The sequence below is a fragment of the Harmonia axyridis genome, chromosome 6 (assembly GCF_914767665.1).
Source record: "Harmonia axyridis chromosome 6, icHarAxyr1.1, whole genome shotgun sequence".
NCBI lineage: Eukaryota > Metazoa > Arthropoda > Insecta > Coleoptera > Coccinellidae > Harmonia > Harmonia axyridis.
The window spans coordinates 10,788,943-10,813,466 of record NC_059506.1 but is presented as its reverse complement, the minus strand read 5'-3'; the positions used below and the strand labels follow the sequence as shown (position 1 = coordinate 10,813,466).

At 36.3% G+C, this 24,524-nt stretch overlaps 3 protein-coding genes across 3 annotated transcripts; all 3 read right to left on the bottom strand.

Moving 5' to 3' along the window:
- Positions 1 to 14,897: 14,897 nt before the first annotated feature.
- On the bottom strand, positions 14,898 to 16,319 carry LOC123683050. Its single transcript, XM_045621946.1, has 2 exons — positions 16,111 to 16,319; positions 14,898 to 16,051 (listed from the first exon to the last, which is right to left on the bottom strand). The coding sequence occupies exon 2, from the start codon at positions 15,957 to 15,959 to the stop codon at positions 14,898 to 14,900; it is 1,062 nt and encodes a 353-aa protein (XP_045477902.1). The 5' UTR covers positions 15,960 to 16,051; positions 16,111 to 16,319.
- Positions 16,320 to 18,166: 1,847 nt separating this feature from the next.
- LOC123683049 lies at positions 18,167 to 20,083 on the bottom strand. The gene has a single exon (XM_045621945.1). It carries the CDS (start codon positions 20,081 to 20,083, stop codon positions 18,167 to 18,169), a length of 1,917 nt encoding a protein of 638 aa, XP_045477901.1.
- A 49-nt stretch (positions 20,084 to 20,132) lies between these two features.
- LOC123682865 lies at positions 20,133 to 21,249 on the bottom strand. The gene is made up of 2 exons (XM_045621670.1): positions 20,343 to 21,249; positions 20,133 to 20,298 (listed from the first exon to the last, which is right to left on the bottom strand). Exon 1 carries the CDS (start codon positions 21,197 to 21,199, stop codon positions 20,474 to 20,476), a length of 726 nt encoding a protein of 241 aa, XP_045477626.1. The 5' UTR covers positions 21,200 to 21,249; the 3' UTR covers positions 20,133 to 20,298; positions 20,343 to 20,473.
- Positions 21,250 to 24,524: the final 3,275 nt, after the last annotated feature.

Sequence of the window (24,524 nt, the reverse complement as noted above, 5' to 3'; positions counted from 1 at the left end):
TCCTGAAGAAGGTCCCCATCGGGATCGAAACGTCGACTAAATGAAATAAAGAAGAGTGAAATTATAACACTTATCAATTTTCCCACACCCCTTATCATACTTATAACTATATATATATATATATATATATATATATATATATATATATATATATATATATATATATATATATATATATATATATATATATATATATATATATATATATATATATATATATATCTGTGAACTATTGATAAGGGTCAAACGACTCGATTATTTTGGAGAATAAAAGAAAACTCTTTATTCCTTGCCAAGCTTTCGAATTTATTTAATTCTTCTTCAGGGCTTCTGAAATACAATACAAATCCTTCACATATTCAGTTTAACAATAACTTCGTTAATAATTCACTTACAGAATGTGAGGTTATGTTTAGGAAACTTGCAAAACTACAAAACATTTGTCTTAATTCAATTCACATTGATCCTTTGGACATTAAAACGACAATAATTTTCTTCAATTTGAAACGTCAACAAAATAAAAACATTTTTTTCACAACCAAAATATATTACTTAAAATATTTAATTTATTTATTTTTTCTCCTTTGTGTCAACTGGCTAGATAGGTATATTGTTTTGTTTGTTTTTGACACTTTCGTAATCTGCCTTCTTCCTTTTGAAATTGAAGAAAATTATTGTCGTTTTAATGTCTAAAGGATCAATGTGAATTGAATTAAGACAAATGTTTTGTAGTTTTGCAAGTTTCCTAAACATAACCTCACATTCTGTAAGTGAATTATTAACGAAGTTATTGTTAAACTGAATATGTGAAGGATTTGTATTGTATTTCAGAAGCCCTGAAGAAGAATTAAATAAATTCGAAAGCTTGGCAAGGAATAAAGAGTTTTCTTTTATTCTCCAAAATAATCGAGTCGTTTGACCCTTATCAATAGTTCACAGTTATACACTAAAGACTCTTAAAAATAAGTTTGAAGTTTATATATATATATATATATATATATATATATATATATATATATATATATATATATATTTTTAAATTCACACAGTTGTGGAGTAATCCAGAGCTACCCGGGCGAGGACGCCAAGAGCAACTCAGTCCGTTAATGAGGATAAAGCACCTTTCGCTTGATGTTGACTGTGCCCAATATCACAGCCTTTTGCATCCACATCAGAGTATTTTGTGGTAAGTTTAGTTCCTTCAGATGTTCGGTTGTTTTACGATGGACGAGTCCATTCGCGCTGATGATGATAGGTTTTATATTTACTTTCTTTAGCTGCCACATATCCCTCATTTCTCTTGCTAGGGCCTCATATTTCGAGATTTTTTCGGTGTAGCTTTTAGAGAGGTTGTAATCTTGAGGCACAGCGAAGTCTATTATGAGGGCGGTTTTTGCTATCTTATCCCACACTACCACGTCCGGTCGGTTATGTTAGACACCTCTATCTGTGATGACGGTCAGGTCCCAATATATTTTTGTTGCTTCATTCTCCATAAGCGTCTGCGGGTTGTATACGTGGTGCGGCGTGAAGCACTGTAAGAGTTGCTTTTGGAGACATAACATCTGATGTACAACTTTCCCCATGTTATTATGTCTTGCCAGATATTTGGTGCCAAAAATCGCTGAACATCCAGACGAGAGATGTTGCACCGTCTCCTCCGCGCCATTACATAATCTACATTTGGTGTTGTCTACAGCTTGTTTCATTATGTGTTTGGCATATGTCCTGGTCGGAACAACCTGGTCCTGAATATATATATATATATATATATATATATATATATATATATATATATATATATATATCGGGTGTCCCAAGGTGAGTGGCCTATTAGATTATTATGGAAACTATTGATGGTAAAGATTTCAAATTTTGTGGATAGATATTTGGCCATGTAAGGTACATTTTTGAAATAATTTCACATTTCCAGTGTTGCCGGATGTACGACAATTTGGCAACAACTTTGTTATTTTGAATGGGACATCCGGTATTTCTATTTTTTTTATGATACTCCATAAAATATTGAATCTACTCACTCTTACTTTTCCATCCCTATCTTTGACGGTTTTTGAGTTATTAATTATTTTTCGAAAGTTTAGGTCAAATTGGCGTATTACGAAAATGACTCTACCTCGCTCAATATTTGAGATTTAAGTCAGGAATTTTGCAAGTCGTTAGATATTGATCTGATCTGTGTCACTGCTTTTGAATTATGATTGTCAATAATACAGGACGCACCAAAAAAAATCATCAATTGCCAAGTTACAAAATTGTAAAAAAGTCTATTTTTTCAAATTAGACCCCCAGTATATTTTTCAATTTTTGGAATCAGTTCAAAACATTCTACAATTCTTCTATTCACTTACACAGACTTTTTTACAATTTTGTGACTTGGCAAATGATGATTTTTTTGGTCCGTCCTGTATTATTGACAACCATAATTCAGAAGCAGTGACACAAATCAGATCAATATTTAACGACTTGCAAAATTTCTGACTCAAATCTCAAATATTGAGCGAACTAGAGTCATTTTCGTAATACGCCAATTTGATCTAAAATTTCGAAAAATAATTAATAACTCAAAAACCGTCGAAGATAGGGATGGAAAAGTAAGAGTGAGTAGATTCAATATTTTATGGAGTATCATAAAAAAAATAGAAATACCGGATGTCCCATTCAAAATAACAAAGTTGTTGCCAAATTGTCGTACATCCGGCAACACTGGAAATGTGAAATTATTTCAAAAATGTACCTTACATGGCCAAATATCTATCCACAAAATTTGAAATCTTTACCATCAATAGTTTCCATAATAATCTAATAGGCCACTCACCTTGGGACACCCGATATATATACAGGGTGAGTCTTTGACTTGTACATATATTTCAACCGAATATTCCTGAGGTCAAAAGAAACTCTTTTTTTATTTATAGTTTTTTCCGATTCGGCCCGGTTACAAAGATACAGGCTGTTGAAAATCGATAAAAAAAAGTGATTTTCAGCTATATCTCGTAAATGGTTCTATTGAAGGAAATGATTTTTGGAATATAGCTTTTCCTTGATGTGATACATCTTCTCCGAACACAAGATTCTCTACACATCTTTCAGTTTCTTCGTTATGAACATTACATCACATAAAAATACCAGAAATTCGAAGAACCCAACTCTTAAAAGTAATTTGAACGTTCATTGAACAATATTTGGCTAATTTGGAAAATAAAAGTATTCTTCATATTTTCTCCTACAAAGCGCCGTTTTCGAGTAACTTGATCTTAAAAAAAAAAAATTATCTGTGAAATTCGAAAAATTGGGTACTTTGGCTAAATGCAACTCTGTTCTGTTGTGGAAAAAAAACCACAGAAATGAATATTCACTTTGATGTCATGTCTCAGATTTTAGAATTGAAATACTAGCCAACTTAGTTTGAAAATGAAGTTATTTGAATAAGCTCACCTCAACGCATCTATTTGATTACAAATTACTGAGCTTTGACACAGCTCTTATAATAAGGAGATACTTCATTAAAATCAACATTCTATTTTGAAAAGTCCAGCTTTCCCATAAAGCCCATGTTCAAAAAAGTTTTCACAAAATAGTCCCATTATAATGACAACAGTCAATATCCCACTAAAGACTGCTGCTATTGAACAATACTGTATTCTTCGAGGGTCATTCAAACTCAGATCAAAACATACCACTAAGTACATACTGGACAAATTTTCATGTGATTGAGATTAAATACTTTTATTCTTTTGCTGTTCCATAAATTCATCCTAGAGCATATGATTGACATACTTCCAAGAGTGCCATAATTGTTTTAATATGAAAACAAATAGGTGAGTTGAAAGAAACAGGATATTCAACTGTGGATATTATTGAATACTTCTCATTTATTTTCAATGGCAAGATCAAGAAGAATCAAGTAGTAGAGTTGGCTTTAATGTAGGTACATATTATAGAACAAATTTGATTACAAGTGGAGTCTAACATTTTCCATTGATTACAGAGCCATAAAACTTCATTTCCATATTTTCACACTGATGGCTCCAAAAATATTGAAGCAGATCATTATTTTTATGAGATAGTTGGAACAAATCAAATGCTTCATTTCATAAAGGAATTACTTTCTATCAGAATGCACACTTATTTATTTTGTATCCACACAATTATTTTGGAAATTGTTTTTAAATTTCTCGAAAATATGTATGGAACTTCAATATTCTGTTGGGATTCTTCAAATCTTCGATGATTTTCATTTCATAATATCAAAATCATAATAACAACAACAGTGTAAATGAATATTTTAGGTTCAGGGCCCCCGCAAGGGACATCAACGCCCGCGTGCGGAACATATTTTGGCGCCCCTTAAAGGGGGGAGGTGGAGAAAAGCACTGCTGGATAATCGAAAAAATTTTTTTTTAGGTTTTGTTAAGAATTTATTGTAGAATGGTTGAAAATCTATCAGCAAGCTTCATTGCCTTAAGAACTTTATGGTGTTAGTTGTAACATAATACATTTCAAATGTGTTTCAAAACTTAAGTTGTATTCTTCTATAAATTATTTATAAAGGCATAAACGTTTAATTAGGATCAAACCAGAAATTGAATGGATGTTTTTCTAGATTTGGCTGCTGCAAATTCTTTCATATTATCAATCAATCAATTTTATCGAGTATCTCTTGCTCTTTATCTAAGATTGCCAATCCAGAAAATCTTTCTTATGACATGGTGGACTTCAAATAGTTTTTAATTCGAGTGTCATATGTTCAGAAGTATACACGTTATTTTTGTGCTCCGTAATTATTGATTTAGTAAAGTGACAAACTTGGAGAGAGAATTCATAACCTAGCAGTGTAGTTCACAAAATTCGGCTTATCAACATCATATAATTTGAGTTTTCTTATTAAGGTATTTACAATTGTTATTTTTCGTTTGAATTGAATTGTTAGTTTAGGATTTCCATTACTTTCGTTTTTCTATTGATTCGCGCCTGACGCTCAGCATATGTTCTTTGCGATTGTTGAAAATTCAATATTATTCTAAAGGTGCCCATACCTATGGTATCTACCTATGGTATCCTGCTGAATGAGAAGTATCCTCACCTGTGTTCTTGAACCTTTGTTTTTTTTTACCCTGAATTCATCCTAGGCCTACCTTGTTAGTATAATTAAGTCTCACCGATCGGCCTCGGTTGAGTGAAGTGTGTGTCCCTCGTCTTTAATCATCCATATTGTGGGTCTAAAGTACTCGAATTGTTCGGTTACTTTGTCAAAATAGTCATGACCAGCCAGCAGAGAAATAATCCCCGACCACCTCGTGGCAACTCGGATGGTTCGATTAGTCAATCTGATGGATCACCTAACCAGTTAGATTTAATATTGTCCAGATTATCTATTCTCGATGGAATAGCTGAAGATATTGCAGGAATAAGGAAGACGCAGAAGGACTTTTCGGATAGGCTGACCAGCTGCTTAAGAAAGGTGGAGGCTCATGACAAAATTTTAAAAAAGCATGCATCATCATTGCAGGAATGTAGTGAGGAGCTGCGTGTTCTCAAGGTATCCCATACATCTCTAGAGGGAGTTGTTTCTGACCTAGGAAATCAGTTGGTATCTATGGATGTTGTTGGGTTGGAGAAGAATCAAAATTTATTGAGAAAAGAAGTATCGAATTTGAAGGATATCGTTAAACCTTCCAACTTGGCAAAAGTATTTCAGACCTGCAACATTGAACCTTCATCGACATCGTACATTGATCCAAATGAGATATTTGATCGGATTAAGAGAGCCAATAATTTGGTAATGCGCAACGTTCCTGAAAATGAGAACGAGTCATCAGATCGGTCCATAATTCTTGACATCATCTCAAGGATTAGCGAAGGTTCAGCAAGCCATGTTTTGTCAGTTAGACGGCTTGGTCAAGTACGACAGGGGGCATTCAGACCAGTAAAGATAGAATTTTCGAATTTGGCTGCGCCCAGCAATATTTTACGTCATAAACGGATTCTCTCTACAGTAGAAATTTATAAAAAGGTTTCCATAGATAGTGATAAAACACCGCTACAGATTAAACACCTACGGGATCTTCGTAGGGAACTTCACACAAGACGTTATTCTGGGGAATCTGATCTAACTATTAGATACAAGAAAGGAATTCCTTCGATAACTACGTTGTCATCCTCAGATAAGTAGAATCCAGGCTTTTGAGTGGCTACTTGTTTGTATTACCAGGTTTTACCTACAATATATCGATGTGACAGTGTGACTCCTAGTCATGTTGGTGGCCTTTTTTTTTCGTTTTTTTTATCATATCTTAAGGAATCTTATTTTTTTTTAATCATGATTACTGTTTCTTATATTGTTTTTAATGAATTTTTGTATTTGTTTTCACTCAATCAAGCTTTTTTTATGTTTTTACTAATTTTTCAAGAGTTTTATAGTTTATACTCAACTCTGTATTTATAGTAATAATAATAATAATAATAAATAATAATTATTTTTAATAATTTAGTGAATGATCTCTCACCAGAAGAAACAGACACAGGTAAAGTGGGAAGGATTCTTGAGGCAATACTAAGATTCGGTAGAGAAGAAGTTAGATTATTTTCAAAAATATATAGTAGAGGATTTTCGCTTCAGGTAATGAAAATAATCTTAGGGCTTTTATCTCGTTGTATAAATCATTTTCTTTCACGTCAGCCTTTTTTTTCCTGATCAGTTAGCTTTTGTTGAAGAGCATGACAGCATTTTAATAGATATTTTTCATTTAATTTAAGAATATCACAAATAAAACAAAAAACGTTATCGTAATCAGATATCATATCAAACCTACTATTTGAGGAACTTAGTGTTTCATCAATCATTTTCAAAAAGAAATTTATTTTAAAAGCGATTTTTGGATCTTGAGGTGCCTCATCCGTCTGTTCATAATCGAACAATTTTGGTTTATACTTTCGTCTTACTGTTTGTAATGGAGAAAAACCTTGATCTATCTCAAGAGCAGCCGCTAGTTTTCCAGCTTCCGCAAGTTTTTCCTCGAGAACATTATCATCCCTATAATTTTTGAAATGATCAATTAAATTCTTCAAATAGTTTTGGCACACTTTAATGTCAATCGCTACACTTTGCATCATTTTGCTTACAATATTAATCTGGATTGAAACATCATAAGAAATTATTATACTTCAAATAAATTCAAAAGAATGAATATTCAATAAAAGAGAACTTGCTTTATGTCTAGTTTCTATGTTAAAAGTATCATTTTCTGCTATTAATAAAAGGCTATTTTTACATATTCCAATGGAAAAAATTTAGCATCAATTGTACTTGACCATCTAGTATCACTTTGGGGTTTTAGATGTAACTGAGGTGAGGATCATGCTTTTCATAACATTCCAATTTTTTTGTGGATGAAGTGAAATATATATAAAGTTTTTGTACAATATCAAAAGAGTCCACTGTTTCATTTGAAACCTTTAGCAGTATCATTTTCAGTTTAATTTAAGCTGTGTGCAGCACATGGCGCAAAAAATGCCCTAGGATTAGCATCGAGTATGCGTTTTTGTAAACCAATATCTGCCAATTTCATACTGATTGCGACGTTCGGAAACTTGTATAAATTGCAAGAAAGAAGTTTGGAAAAAATATTGTTGAAAACATTTGAAAGAATCTTTTTCGAAATCCTTTGGTCCATCGGTTCTTCATGCGGTCTATAAGAGGTTTTTGCGCCCTTTTAGAGTGGCGCCCGCGTGCTGTGCACGCGTTGCACGCGCGGTTGCGGGGACCCTGTTTAGGTTAGAACATAGATTATTCGAACTGCTGTGTTCAAATTTGCAACACTCGAAATTTGAGGTTTAAACTTAAAACCACAGACTACTAGTCTGTGTTAGAACTTTTACAGATTTATTTGAGAATGTGAGGTTAAATGTCAATTCTTGTACGATATATTATAAATGCGATATAATAAATGAATGAATGGATATGAATTATGAGTATCATAGCTAAGCTAATATGGGTGGTAGCGAGCTCAATTCGTTATGATTATCGGAAATGAAATAGAAAATCAAGAGAAAAATATTTAATCTTTATCGCCAATGAAATTGGGATAACTCATTTATTGTATTAGAAATACTACTTTGTTCAACAAAAGGAATGTTAAAAGTGAGTTTATGATGGTTTTTCCAATCTAGTATCTTATTTCCAAGGTTCAAATTGTATATCTTATACTTGCGAAAACTTCAGTGTTCCGGTTACCAGGGGTGAATTAGCTCATTATGAAAATTTAAAATGGCTATATCTTTTTAACAGGGCCGAATCGAAAAAAATGGTAAATGAAAAAAGTGTTTCTTTTGACCCCAAAAATCTTCGGTTAAAATATATGTACAAGTCAAAGACTCACCCTGTATATATATCGGGTGTCCCAAGGTGAGTGGCCTATTAGATTATTATGGAAACTATTGATGGTAAAGATTTCAAATTTTGTGGATAGATATTCGGCCAAGTAAAGTACATTTTTGAAATAACTTCACATTTCCAGTGTTGCCGGATGTACGACAATTTGGCAACAACTTTGTTATTTTAGAAGGGACATCCGGTATTTCTATTTTTTTTATGATACTCCATAAAATATTGAATATATTCACTTTTACTTTTCCATCCCTATCTTCAACGGTTTTTGAGTTATTAATTAATTTTCGAAATTTTAGATCAAATTGGCGTATTACGAAAATGACTCTAGTTCGCTCAATATTTGAGATTTGAGTCAGAAATTTTGCAAGTCGTTAGATATTGATCTGTTCTGTGTCACTGTTTTTAAATTATGGTTGTCAATAATACAGGACGGACCAAAAAAAATCATCATTTGCCAAGTTACAAAATTGTAATGAAGTCTATTTTTTCAAATTAGACACCTAGTATATTTTTCAATTTTTGGAATCAGTACAACACACTCTACAATTTTTCTATTCACGTCCCTATACCTATCTCAACTGGATTCCGAGTTATATGCGTTTATTAGATTTCGCATTGATTCAATAAGCGTTAATTTCATTTGTATTGTTATTTTCTCTATGTCGTTCATAGATCGATATATCAATGAATCAGTTCAATCCATAAATGTCAAAATAAACAATTATTGCCTAACAGGTGTTTTGTTCCGAGGTTTTTCTATAAATAATGGCTCAAGAAAGATATACACATATAACGCATATAACTCGTAATCCAGTTGAGATAGGTATAGGGACGTGAATAAAAAAATTGTAGAGTGTGTTGTACTGATTCCAAAAATTGAAAAATATACTAGGTGTCTAATTTGAAAAAATAGACTTTTTTACAATTTTGTAACTTGGCAAATGATGATTTTTTTTGGTCCGTCCTGTATTATTGACAACCATAATTCAAAAACAGTGACACAGAACAGATCAATATCTAACGACTTGCAAAATTTCTGACTTAAATCTCAAATATTGAGCGAACTAGAGTCATTTTCGTAATACGCCAATTTGATCTAAAATTTCGAAAAATAATTAATAAATCAAAAACCGTTAAAGATAGGGATGGAAAAGTAAGAGTGAATAGATGTAATATTTTATGGAGTATCATAAAAAAAATAGAAATACCTGATGTCCCATCTAAAATAACAAAGTTGTTGCCAAATTGTCGTACATCCGGCAACTCTGGAAATGTGAAATTATTTTAAAAATGTACCTTACATGGCCAAATATCTATCCACAAAATTTGAAATCTTTACCATCAATAGTTTCCATAATAATCTAATAGGCCACTCACCTTGGGACACCCGATATATATATATATATATATATATATATATATATATATATATATTTTTTTTTTTTAATTCACACTTATTAGTGGGTTTCGTAGAGTTATCCGGACGCCAAGGCATCAAGGATAACCCTCTTTTTGATCAATGGGGGTATACGACCTTCCGTACGATATTCACGGTTCCCAAAATCACAGCCTTCTGCATCCATGTGATCGTGTTCTTAGGCAGATTCAGCTCCTTGAGATGTTGAGTGCTCTTACGGTGGACGAGACCATTCACAGTTATGACCAGGGGCTTAATTATTACGCTTTTAAGCTTCCACATATCTTTAATCTGATGTGCTAGTGCCTCATATTTCCTAATCTTTTCTGCGTAGGTCTTCGCCAAGTTGTTGTCTTGGGGAACCGCGAAGTCTATTATGGTGGCGGTTTTGTTCAATTTGTCCCACACCACCATATCTGGACGGTTATGCTCAACCCCTCTATCCGTTATGAGCGTTAGGTCCCAGTAAACTTTGGAATGTTGGTTTTCCAGTACAGTTTTTGGAGTGTACACGTGGTGTGGTGTAAAGTGCTGGATGAGGTCTTTCTGAAGACACAACAGCTGGTGTACAACCTTCCCCATATTGTTATGGCGAGCCAGATATTTCGTATTCGCTATGGTTGAGCATCCTGATGATAAATGTTGGACCGACTCCTCCGCAACATTGCACAGTCTACATTTAGTGCTTTCCACCTGCTGTTGTAGAATATATTTCAGATATGTTCTAGTCGGGACAACCTGGTCTTGTATGGCCAGGAATGTTCCTTCTGTCTGCGGAAAGAGGTAGCCTTGCATCAGGTATGTCAGGTATATCAGGTAGCCTTGCATCAGGTATGTATATATATATATATATACACATATATATATATATAATGTTATTAAGTATCTTTCTGGTTGTAATAAAAACAGCTGTGTTTCTCTGTAAATAATAATAATAATAATAATAATAATAAACTTTATTGATCCTTCCTGACATTAAACAAATGTATAGGACAAGTCATATAAAAATAGTATACAATTTCATAGAGAGAAAAAAAACAAAAAAAAAACAGATTCAAAGAATGGAGTCCCTAAGGAACTCTCCAACACTATAGTAGCATCCTTCAATCAATAGCAACTTTACTTCTCGCTTGAAAGACCTTCCATTCATTGATTTCAACCTACTAGGCAAACGGTTGTACAATTTAATGCCCATAAAGCCCGGTGAGGACTCATATTTAGCTGTACGATGTTTGGGGAAGGCTATGGTATCAGTATGGCGTGTTTCATACCCATGAAAGTCAGAGCATCTCTTGTATTTACTGATGTTAAGGTGGATATAATTGAGGCAATTAAGAATGTAAATACATGGGAAGGGAAGCATACCAAATTGACCGAAAATCGGACGACATGAATCGCATGGCCGAAGTCCGAAAATAAGTCGTACGATACGCTTCTGAGAAATGAAAACTCGACTTGACACTGTCGAGGAGCCCCAAAGAACCACGTTGTAATTTAGATGACTGTAAACCATGCTGTAATAAATAGTGAGTAGCTCCTCGACAGGAAGACAACTCCTGAGACGCAATAAGGCATAGTAAGGCATAATAACAAAGCTTTTATTATTATATACACTATTTACACTTACATACATGATCTAGAATATTAATCCTACCTGTAAATAACAAAGAAACAACATTCAATGTTCTTATTCACTAATTTGTCGTTAGATAAATTTCACAATATTGCAACTCACTGTATTCGGAATGAATTCATCGATCATACTGATGATACGTTTGCGAATTTAACAACGTTCCGTATTAGTATTAAGCAATCTGATTCATTGACCTGACTACTCGCGTAATTCAATCAGATCGAGGAAATTCCTTACATCTCCCCCCTTAAGACAATAATTTTTTTGGTACAAGAAAATTTTGCGTGAATTACAATATTGCAAAAATTATATAAATTTATATTTAAGTATATGCTAAGGTTTTCATTAACAAGGTTTTGGAATGAGCTTCGAAATGTGAAATATATTTGATTCTGATTTCTTATGTCCTATATCAATTTCATATATTGAATTCGATATCTTCTTCAAAATTTTATATGGCCCGATTCTCACTTCATCTAATTTCTTCCGGTTCATTCTATTGCCATTTTCAATGTACACTAAATCTCCCACATTAAAGTCGAACTCCTTCCTATTTTTGTCATATAATTTCTTATTATACTCATGATATTTTATACTATTCCTATATGCAGTCATTCTATCGTTTTCTAGTTGATTATAATTTTTATTTTTTTTCAGTTCATTCGGTAATATTGATGTATCTTCGCCCTCTAATAAATATTTTGGACTAAATTTCGTCACTGTATGCTCAGTTTCATTGTATTGATCTATGCAGTTATGAGCTACAGTTGTCCATGCATGCTTATTTTTTCCTTCGTTCGTTGTACATCTTATCTTATTTACTAAGGTTTGGTTGAGTCTTTCATTTAAACCATTCGAAAATGGTGCATTAACTCCTGTAAAAATCATTGTAATCCCTTTTTCCACTAAAAAATTTTTGAAATCTTTAGAGTTTATACCTGGATATTGATCTGTCAAAAGTATTTGAATATCGTGATCTTTTAGTACATTTTCTGTTAGTTTAACAAAATCATTTGCATTTTGTGTTTTCGATGTTAATATGTAAGCATACCTTGAAAAGTGATCTACTAGGAGGTGTAAATATTTTTTCGTGGATCTTGAGCCACCAAATCCACCTATTGTGTCTATGGAGACTATTTCGAATGGTTTTTTTGCGGGCCCAAGATGTGACATTAAGCCAATTTTGTTTTGTCCTCTTGTTTTATTTTTTATGCAAACCTCACAATATCTACATATTTTTCTTATGTTTTCTGATATATTTGCTGCTGTATAATGAGTGAGTATTTTGTTTTTCATTTGATTTATTCCAATATGACCAAATTCATTGTGTGTGTCCTTAATTAGTTTTTCACTGAATTCTTCTGACAGTAAAATTTTCTCTTTATTTCTTGCTTTTTTATAACACAAATTATTTTTACTGTCCATTCTCAGTCCATTTTTATTGATTTTTATATCTTTATTCTGCTTCTGGTCTTCTAAAATATCCTCTAATTTTATTAAGTTCACCACTTTTATCTTGTCTTCTTCTTCTTCTTCAGCGTCTAGCACCGGGTTTCTGCTTAAGCAATCTGCTTCTAAGTTATCCTTGCCCGGGCGATAAATTATCTCAAAGTCAAATTGCGACAAGTAATAAGTGAGATCTCCTAGTTCTTCGTCAGTTCTAGCTTTTATATTCATCTTTTCTAGAGGTTTGTGATCTGAAAATACTTTGAAGTGTTTACCTATAAGCCAATGTTGCCAATACTTCACGGATTCTTTTATTGCTATACATTCCAAATAAATTGCTTTTTTCTTTTTCTGTGATTCGTTCAATTTCTTGGAAAAATATGCTACTGGTTTTTCTGTTTTACTATTTTCGTTCAGTTGTGGTTGTTTTAAAACGGCACCTATGCCTTGCAAGCTTGCATCTGTATATATATGAATCGGTAAGCCTGGATCGAAAATGGCTAAAACTGGTTGGGTGCAAAGAAAATTTTTCATATAATCAAATACATTTTGACATTTTTCTGACCAAATGAAGTCCTGTCCTTTTCTCAGTAAATTATGTAGTGGGTCTAAAGTTATTGAATTTTTTGGTATGTATTCGTTGTAAAAATTAATTTTACCCAAAAATTGTCGAACATTTTTTCTATTTTTTGGCACAGGAAAATTTCTTATCGATATTAAATTATCCTTCATTGGCGAGATCGTGTTATGTTTTATTATGTGGCCTACATATTGTACTGAGTCGAGTGCGAATGTGCATTTCGAGAGTTTTAATCGAAATCCTTCTTTCATGATTGCTTCTAATAACTGTGTCAAATGATCTATGTGTTCTTCAAAGGATTTTGAAAATATTAAAATGTCGTCTATATAGTTAACTGTGAACTCTGATAATTTGTGTTTTCTTATTATATTACTAAGAATTCTTTGGAAAATGGCCGGAGATGTTTTTAATCCGAATGGTAGGCAAGTCCATTGGAAGTGACCTTCTTGGGTTACAAATCCCGTTTTTCTTCTATCTTCAATTCGTAAAGGGATTGACCAAAAAGCAGAATTAATATCAAGCTTTGAAAAAAATTTGCAGTTTCTTGTTTTGATTACTAGGTCTTCTATTAATGGGAACGGTTGTGATTGAGGGACTATTATTCTGTTTAAATCTCTAAAATCTATGCATAATCTTGATCTTCTATTTTCATCTTTTTTAAAGGCTAAAGTTACCGGGGCAGCAAAAGAGCTATATGATTCTTCTATCAAATTTTTTTTCAAGTAATTGAGATATTTGTACTTCTATTTCTTTCTTGTCATCAATTGTACATCTATAAGGCCTTTTACTACAATATTTATCTACTATGAGATCAATTCTTGCTTCATAGTCTTTTACGGTACCTATATCGTACTTATCTTTAGCAAAAATATTTTTATATTTGTTTACTAAATCTGTTATAACTTTTTTTTCAATATTATTCAAATGATTCATTGAAATATTGAAAGTATTTATCTCTACATGTTCATTAAAATTAATTTGATACTCATTCATTAATATATTAGATTCGGAATCTTTTTGTTCTATCTCTAATCTTTCATTTTGTATCAACTTAAATTTTTGAATACAATCTAGGCCTATAAGGAAATTGTACTTGAAATTTTCATTATTGATTATGAACACGTTTACATATTCTTCTATATTTAATATTTTTATTTTTAATTTTACCATACCATCTGTTTCATGAACACCATTAATCGTTCTCAAATTAGTTTTCTTTTTATAGCCATTTTTTGTCTTTACATTAATCAATTTAGCATTTATCAATGATATATTTGATCCTGGATCATAAATTGCAGGTATTTCCAAAATATCATTCAACCTAATTTTGAGTTCAATTAATGGTGGTACGATTAGTTTTTTGTATCATCGGTACTTAATTCTACATCTAAAGTTAAGTTATTTACTTGTCTCAGTTTGTTACCTTTCTTTTCTGGGTCTCTAAACCAACATTCCATTTCGGGATGAAATCTTGTTCCTTTGTAATTATCTTTGCATATTTTACAAGGTATTTTCTCCGTTTTTCCTTAAAGTCAGGCTTAAACTTTTTGACTTCTGAATTTTTTTTCATGGTTAAATGTTCTAATTTATTCAATTCATTATGTAGATCTTCAGATTTCACTATTTTTTCTCTATCAATTTTGTCTAATATGAAGTTGGGTAAACCCATAGCAATAAGATCAACAAGCGTATCACTATCCATAGTTTTTCTTACTTGTAATAGTAATTTTTCCTTCTTCATAGAATATTCTAATAGTGAGCCCGCTTGATATCTAAATGCTATTGCATATTTTATTGGAGACCAACCTTTACATGAGAAAGTCTTACAAAAATTTTCTCTCCAATCATTCCATTCTGCTGTGATAGTGAGTTTCAATAGAGTACAATCATACCAATCTGCAGCAACTTTTTCCATAAATGATTTCAAAATTTCTATTTTATTACAATTTTCATCAATTTCGAATCTTTCACATTCTTTTTCAAAACTTCTTAACCATTGCTCTGCATTTGCATTTTTTCCATCAAATTTTCCGATAGTAAATTCTGTGGCCAATTTACCCACATTTCTCTCTCCACTATTTTCTTGGTTTTTCTTCAGTATCTTCTCTAATAATTTTTCTAATGAATGTTCTGGAGCACTAGTACTTGTAGTTGTGTCACTGCTTTCTTCACTCACTTCCTCTAAGTATACGCTTTCAAACTGGATATTTCCATCCTCATCGAAATAAGTATTTCTCATTTCTTTTGTTAAACTCACCCACACTCTCCTTGTTTGGCCTCTTTGTGAGCAAGTTTTCTTGATTTTTGTATATGCCGCAGTTTTTAGTAATTCTACATGTAATAATGCATTTGAATACTCATTTGGGATTTTGAATGTATTTTCATCCGTTGTAGTTATTCTGGTCACACAAAGCACATTTGACTTCCCATCTGAAGCAGCCAGCATTTTGAATGTGAACTTCAACTTTTCCATAGTGATTTAAAACCAGAATGTTGTTTTATAATGTTATTAAGTATCTTTCTGGTTGTAATAAAAACAGCTGTGTTTCTCTGTAAATAACAAAGCTTTTATTATTATATACACTATTTACACTTACATACATGATCTAGAATATTAATCCTACCTGTAAATAACAAAGAAACAACATTCAATGTTCTTATTCACTAATTTGTCGTTAGATAAATTTCACAATATTGCAACTCACTGTATTCGGAATGAATTCATCGATCATACTGATGATACGTTTGCGAATTTAACAACGTTCCGTATTAGTATTAAGCAATCTGATTCATTGACCTGACTACTCGCGTAATTCAATCAGATCGAGGAAATTCCTTACATATATATATATATATATATATATATATATATATATATATATATACCTTTTTAATAAGTATATATCACGATGAACAGCGTTTGAATCAATGACAAAACATTTATTAATTTGACATTCATTACAAAAACAACTGACATTAGATTGAGACTACTAGAAATGAACAGATTTCTAACACCCTCACTTATGGCAAAAATGAAGCAGAATATTATTATATCATTCTGGAAATAAACTTCATTTTATAATTATCAATCCTAATTCATGAACACAAAATGAATGTTTTGGCTTGAATAGGGATTTAGTCAAGATATCTGCTGGCATTTCTTCTGTCTGTAGATAATGAACAGAAATTTCATTATCCTTGGCAAGTTCTCTCACATAATGATATCTGATAGATATATGCTTCGTGCGGTTGTGGAATACTGGATTGTAAACTAACTTGTTTGCTCCTTGATTATCATTGTAGATATTGATGGTCTCACATTCTTGATACAACTCTGTTAACAATGCCTTGAGATATATTGCTTCCTTTGCTCCCTCACACAAAGCCATATATTCAGCTTCTGTAGTACTTAGTGCAACACTTTTTTGCTTTCTGGACTGCCAACTAATAGCTGCGTTGGCGAAAATCATTACTGAACCGGTGTACGATCGACGATCCTCAATACATCCACCCCAATCGGCATCGACAAATCCTTGAATTGATATTCCCGTCTTTTGAAAACATAGGCAGTAGTCCATAGTTCCTTTAAGATACCTCAAAACTCTTTTTGCTGCACTCCAGTGCTCCTTTTTGTGACAATTATTAAATTGACTCAAAAAACTTGTAGCAAATGATATATCAGGGCGAGTGCAAACTGATAGATACATCAAAGCACAAATCAGCTCTTGGTATGGATACAGGGTATCATTTTCATCAGCCTTTTCCAATTTCAAATTTGCTTCCAGTGGAGTACTTACCGGTTTTGAGTCTTCCATTCCAAATTTCTTCAAAATTTGTTCTATGTACTTCTTTTGGTCAAGACAAATATTTGTTTTTGTTCGCGTGATCTTCATTCCCAAGCATTCTTTTATTTCACCAAGATCCTTCATCTTGAAGTTGCTTCCAATTTTTTCTTTCAACTTTTGAGTCTTGCTCTTGTCTTCCGAAAAAATCGTCTACATGAAGAGCAATTATAACTGATTTGCCTTCATCATTCTTTATATAAACATAGGAATCATAGGAGCATCTCTTGAAACCAATACTCAGCAAAAGATCATCAATTTTATCATTCCAAGATAATTGTCCGCAAAAAGGGGTTTGCGGTCAATTTCAGATGAATTTTTCTACTAATATTGAACAACCGAAAAATTCTGAAATGCAACTTACCCAACGGGCTGCAGAAGAAACCTAGGCGAATCACCGCTAATCTGGTTCCTAAAAGGAGGTTCCAAGGAAGGGAATTCAGGGGAATTTACCTCCCTTAAGTACCTATGGCCTCACCTGGTTGATGATAAATTCAGGGCACTTCACGAATAGTTGCTCAATATTATTTAGTTCACTAACACTAGTAGATGACGATGAAGAAGATAGATGAAAATAAACTAAAATTAATTACGATGAGTTATCAGAAGATTAATTAATTTGTCTCCTTTGAAACTTTTCTATATTAGCATGTACGATCGATATTAAGATCTGTTCTGATTCTCCGCTGACAGCCGATACGAAATCAGATTCTACCGGGGTCGTTCGAGAAGAAATACTACCGTAGTTCACGACTGAACATGCCGCCCGCCCTGAAGTGTCCCTTCAGTAAGATAACTGAACTGAAGAAGTGAACAGACGAAATAATTCAGGAGCAATCTACTGAGTTGGAAGAGGACACAATTTAACGACTGGTCGCCGAATTGTCCCAGACGCAGTGGCAACATCAGCAACGCGGGTTGTGGAATCACTTCCCGGAAAAACAGATGATATACGACCGATAGACCACTTTAGAGGAGGAAGATTGTCATCTCGAATGACGACAACGGTACCTGGAAGGATAGAAGTAGATGGGTGCAACCATTTGTGACGTTGCTGCAAGGTGTGCAGGTACTCCGTACGCCAACACTTCCAGAAGTCCTGCTGAAATCGTTGGACTAGTTGCCAGCGAGACAGAAGGTTTACTGATACGGAACTTACATCGTTATCAGGAGGAGCGGTGAGGGAGCGAAAAACCAAAAAATGCCCTGGTGTGAGAGCTTCAAAATCAGAAGGATCAGACGAAGGGAGATACAGAGGACGAGAGTTGAGAATTGCCTCCACCTGAGTACAGACGGTGAGAAACTCCTCGTACGTGAGTTTTTGCTCGCCGATAACGCGAGTGAGATGATGCTTAGCAGATTTGACAGCAGCCTCCCAAAGGCCGCCAAAGTGAGGGCTGGAAGGAGGTATGAATCGCCAGTCAGTGCCAGAGGAAGAGGTGGCATCACACAGACTTTGTTGATGTTGTGGAGCTGCCAATAAGCGGCCAAGGTCACGAAGGTAATTATGCGCACCCACGAAGTTGGTCCCGTTATCCGAAAAGATAACAGAAGGATGACCTCGGCGTGCAACAAAGCGACGATAAGCAGCAATGAAAGCTGAAGTGGATAGCTCAGACGCTAACTCTAGGTGAACCGCTTTAGTAGTGAAACAGATGAAGACGACTAGATATGCTTTGGTGCTGACGGCTCCGCGCAGTCGCGCACTCGTCACATAAAATGGACCGGCATAGTCAACGCCAGTGGTAAGAAAAGCCATAGCAGAAGATAACCGCTCAGGCGGAAGATTGCCCATTGGCTGAATGAGAGGACGAGGTTTACAGGAGAAGCATCGGTTACATTTTCGTAGACGGTTACGAACTACGTTGCGGCCATCCAAGATCCAGAACCGTCGACGAATGAACGAATGCGTAGCTAAAGCACCGACGTGAAGTAGACGATAATGGGCATCATCAATGATCAGATGCGTGAGATGATGATTTTTGGGTAGGAGAACAGGATGTTTGTGTTTATAAGGTAGTAAGGAGGCTGAAGGGCGACCACCGACACGTATAAGTTCATGATTGTCGCGAAAGAGATGGAGTTTCATGACAAGCCGATGACGAGAAGAAGGTTTTTTAAGTTCAGCTAGCTCCTCAGCGAAATGCAGAGACTGAACTAGACGTATCAAACAAATTTCTGCTTCTTGAAGCTCAATGGAGGAGAGGAAACCTGACCGAGGGAAAGATGGACGACGAGCATTTACCATGAAACGTCGACAAAAGGCAGTTACGCGGTTGAGACGAAGATACGAAGAGAAACGTTCTATGAAGGTGGGTTCATTGGAGATGGCCGCTAACATTAAGGAGGAGATCGGCTTTGCTTCGTCGTCCACCTGTTCAGTTTGAGATGAATCGACAGAAGAAAGAGGCCACGAGGATGGGTCGAGAGACAACCAATGAGGACCGCGCCACCACAATGGGTGGTGATGAATATCTGAGGGCATCAATCCTCGAGAGGCGCAATCAGCTGGATTGTCTTCAGATATCACATGCCTCCAGCAATTAGAAGGAATCAAATCCTGTATCTCAGCGACTCGATTGCCAACAAATGTCTTCCACCTGTGACTCTCACCGCGGATCCACGACAAGGCAACAGAAGAATCGCAAAAGGCAATATAGTCAGCACTGAGATTCTGTAAAACGCGGGTAGACAAATGATGCATGAGTTTTGCGAGAAGATGAGCACCGCAGAGTTCTAGACGAGGCAGGGACATTGCCTTACAAGGAGAAATTTTTGGATTTGGCCGCTAGAAGAGACACGTGGAATCGACCGGACGATGTAGGAGTGCTTAAATAAACAACTGCAGCATAGCCGGATTCAGAGGCATCACAGAAGCCGATGAAGCGATGAGCAGAAGAAGAAACGGTAGGGATGAATCGTGGTATGTGAAGCTCTGTCAAAGTGGGAAGCTGAGATTGAAACTGCAACCTTCTTCTTCTTCTTGTGCCGTCTCCTCAACGGAGGTTGGCGACCACCGGTTTTGAATCTCATTCGAGAGAGGTTGATCCCATTCTAGATGAAGTAGACAGAGCTGACGAAAGAAGATTTTGGCATAGAAAGTGACTGGAGTTAGCCATCCCAAAGGATCGAAGATTCTAGCCATCTAACTCAGCACATTCCGTTTGGTGACTGTCGTTGAGTTTAAACGGACGGAATAAAAGAAGTGATCAGATGCAGGATTCCATCCAAGTACCAGAATTTTGAGACTTGGTTCACGGTCAAGAAGAAGGGGGTCAATAGAGGAGGATTCCCTACGATGATCAGATGAGATACCGTCTAGCAGGGGAAGATGATTAGTAGCCCATTTACGCAGCTCAAAACCACCCGCCATGAGCAGGTCTTGAACCTGCTTTCGCAATTCAAGAGCTTCAGATTCGGATGAACAGCCGGTCAAGATGTCATCGACATAAATCTCATTCAGCAAGACTTGCCTTGCCGTAGGAAATCTGAGTCCGTCGTCCGAAGCTAGCTGATGAAGGGTTCTAAGTGCTAGGTAAGGAGCCGAGGAAACTCCATAGGTGACTGTGTTCAGACGGTAATATTGGAGGGGTTCCCGTTTGGAGAAACGCCAGACGATGCGTTGATAATCCCTTTGCTCAGGGCTTATCAGGATCTGTCGATACATCTGTCTGATATCGGCAGTAAAAACAAATTGATGTAGACGAAAACGAAGCAGAAGAGTGGAAATGTCCGCTTGCAGCTTCGGGCCGGTAAGCAGAAGATCGTTGAGGGATTTGCCATTAGCAAGAGGCGTTGAAGACAACTCGAATTTTAGTAGCAGGATCATCTGGACGGTGTACAGGATGATGAGGAATATAATAAGGTTCATATCGAGAATGGTCAAATGATTCAGGAACCAATTCTATGTGACCACTCGAGAGATAATCTCGCATAAACTCATGATAGGCGACACGAAGATCAGGGTTATTTTCTAGACGATTTTCTAATCGAAGAAACTGCCTAGTCGCCACATTGACAGAGGTACCCAGACGATAAGATGAGAAGGGCAAACCAACAGTGTATCTGCCAGTGGAGTCACAAGTGACTTCAGCGCGATACAGAACTTCACACTCCTTCTCGGCAGGGGTCAAAGGAAGCACGTCAGGTACTTTATCGAGTTCCCAAAAACGCCGAATGATGTTGACAAAATCCTGATCTGAATGACGCGGGGAGCTCAGAGGGTCCGTGATGACAGGAGAACTTATCACATCAGATGATGAGATACGGGCAGATAGATATTGGTGATAGAGAGTGACGTATGCGTACCCCTGAATGCGAAACTGATCCGCGTTACTCAAGGTGCGAAGTTGGATGGTTTCAGGGTGGATGAATAGACGAAGCTTGGAGGCACACTCACGGGTGATGAGGGTGTGCTGGCAGCCGGAATCCAGGAGAGCACGGCCGAACACGACATTCCGCCGGTTATCAAGACGTATCCAAGCGCTAGGCATGAGATAGTCAGGATTATTGGTCTGACGCAAAGAAGACCGCGGAGATGAAGACAGATGATAAGAAGAGAACAGACGCAAAGACGAAGACAGATGTTTGTTTGACGGAGTAAGACAACCGCGAGATGACCAGTGCAGTCATTCGGAACCACTTCCAGAGGGGTGGGAAGAATGAAGGGGTGGTGAAGCTGGCGAGGCTCGAGACGACACTGAACCTGCCGCCTCAGGGCTCCGGCGTGACATCAGCGAGATCCCCGCTGATCGAGCCCTTATTGAGGTGAAGAGAGAGGTGAAAGCACGGGTTGGCTGCTCTGATGAAACAGAGGGCGAAGAAGGACTTTCTTCCGTTGAAAGGGATTTCCTTCCAGCATAGGAAACGGAAGGGGATGCAGTGGCAGCAGATGCCGCGGAAGCAGATGCCAGATGGAGAATTGTATGGTGTCGTCCCCCGCATGTGTGACAGCTCTGACTCGAACTGCACTTAGCGGTGGCATGGAAAGACGACATGCAATTTCTACATAGTCGCCTTTCAGTCACGAAAGCTCGTCGCTGAGTAACGTTCATGGCCTTGAACTCACGACACTGGCGAACAGAATGATTCGCCGAGCAAAACACACACACGGAAGATGACGAAGGGCACGCACCAGCGTAAGCAGGGCGGCGAGGATACACACCAGAGGATGAAGGCACAGACGATGGGGAAACAGATGCTGAGCCTGCTGGAGATTGAGGTTTTAATGATCCCTTCGGCTCAATGGATGAGGTGACGGAAGTGCTCTCCAACACTCGCTACTGTCGATTGGTGAATTCGAGCAACTGAGCGAGAGTGGGAAAGTCATCAGAGGATAACTGCCCCTCAAACAAGTGGCGAGATGGTATATCGAGGTTGCGCAAAGCTAGAGAAAACAAGAGGAAGTCAGCCAGATCTGAAATGGGTAATGCCTTGATGGCATGAATGGCATTCTGATGCGTCGTGACGAATTGCTTCAACTGTGGTAAGGAAGACACAGATGCGGGCCGTGAATCCAAGATCTGATTCGCATAAAGATTCGCCAACCGACGAGGGTTTTGATACCGGGAGTGAAGGGCTTGATAGGCCAGAGGGTAATTCACCGAATTTAGTTGAAAGCCAGAGATGACAGATGCTGCTTCACCAGAGATGGCAGATGCCAAGGGGTGAAACTTCTGAACGGGCGCCAGGGAATTGTTCTGATGCACTAAGGCATCGAATAGAGCGATGAATCTGGGCCATTCTTCAACCTTGCCCTGAAAGCAAGCCAGGTCAACCCGCGGAATAGGTAGCTCAGCCGATGACAATGATGGCGCCTTAACAGACGTAGATGCGGTTAGACGACTATGGGCGACACGTACATGTAGGCAAATTTCAAAAAATGCCTCGAATTTTGATGGTGATCCGATCTGACCAGGCTCCTCTAGCTGAGAATTGAGTTGGACAACTAACTCATCAGCCTCCCTGAAAGTCTTTTCCACTTTGACCAACTCAGCCAGACACATGTTGGCCACATCGACCTCTGTGGTCAAATCCTCTATTAATTTAAGAAGAGTAGATGCCGCAGAAAATGCATTCTCGCGCTTAATGACAGATGTTGCCAAAGAGGCCTTTAATTTATCCATTGACGGCATTTTAAATTGTCGAATGACCCCGGTATGTATATCGGTATAAATTAATTCCGAAAAATCTAAGAAGAACAGACGATGTGTTTATCGTTGAAGATAATGAACAGATGACGCGCGATAAGATAACCGTGTTATGAATTTTCAATAACTACCCAATTAATGGATGAAAATCAAATCACGAATTCAATCAGATGAACGGAAATGACAATTAGACTGAATTTAGGGGGTTTTAAGATATGCTCCCGGGTTTCGGCACCAATAATTGTCCGCAAAAAGGGGTTTGCGGTCAATTTCAGATGAATTTTTCTACTAATATTGAACAACCGAAAAATTCTGAAATGCAACTTACCCAACGGGCTGCAGAAGAAACCTAGGCGAATCACCGCTAATCTGGTTCCTAAAAGGAGGTTCCAAGGAAGGGAATTCAGGGGAATTTACCTCCCTTAAGTACCTATGGCTTCACCTGGTTGATGATAAATTCAGGGCACTTCACGAATAGTTGCTCAATATTATTTAGTTCACTAACACTAGTAGATGACGATGAAGAAGATAGATGAAAATAAACTAAAATTAATTACGATGAGTTATCAGAAGATTAATTAATTTGTCTCCTTTGAAACTTTTCTATATTAGCATGTACGATCGATATTAAGATCTGTTCTGATTCTCCGCTGACAGCCGATACGAAATCAGATTCTACCGGGGTCGTTCGAGAAGAAATATGACCGTAGTTCACGACTGAACACAAGATCTAGCTGATTGTTTCAAACCATAAATAGCTTTCTCAAGTTTACATACTTTATTAGCCTTTTTTGCCTCATTGAATCCAGGAGGTTGCTCCATATATATTTCCTCCTGCAAACTTCCATTCAAAAATGCAGTAGCGATGTCAATGTGATCAATCTCCCAATTATTTTCTACAGCTAGCCCGAACAATAGTCTTATAGTTGAAAGTCTAACCACTGGTGCAAATGTTTCTCCATAGTCTTCTCCCCATTTTTGAGAAAATCCTTTTGCTACCAGTCTAGCTTTATGACGCTGTGTTTTGCCATCTGCAGATTTCTTCAA

Coding starts and splice junctions, on each gene's coding strand:
- LOC123683050 (XM_045621946.1), bottom strand. CDS start 15,959: ATGGAAAAGTTGAAGTTCACATTCAAAATGCTGGCTGCTTCAGATGGG.
- LOC123683049 (XM_045621945.1), bottom strand. CDS start 20,083: ATGTCCCTGCCTCGTCTAGAACTCTGCGGTGCTCATCTTCTCGCAAAA.
- LOC123682865 (XM_045621670.1), bottom strand. CDS start 21,199: ATGAACCTTATTATATTCCTCATCATCCTGTACACCGTCCAGATGATC.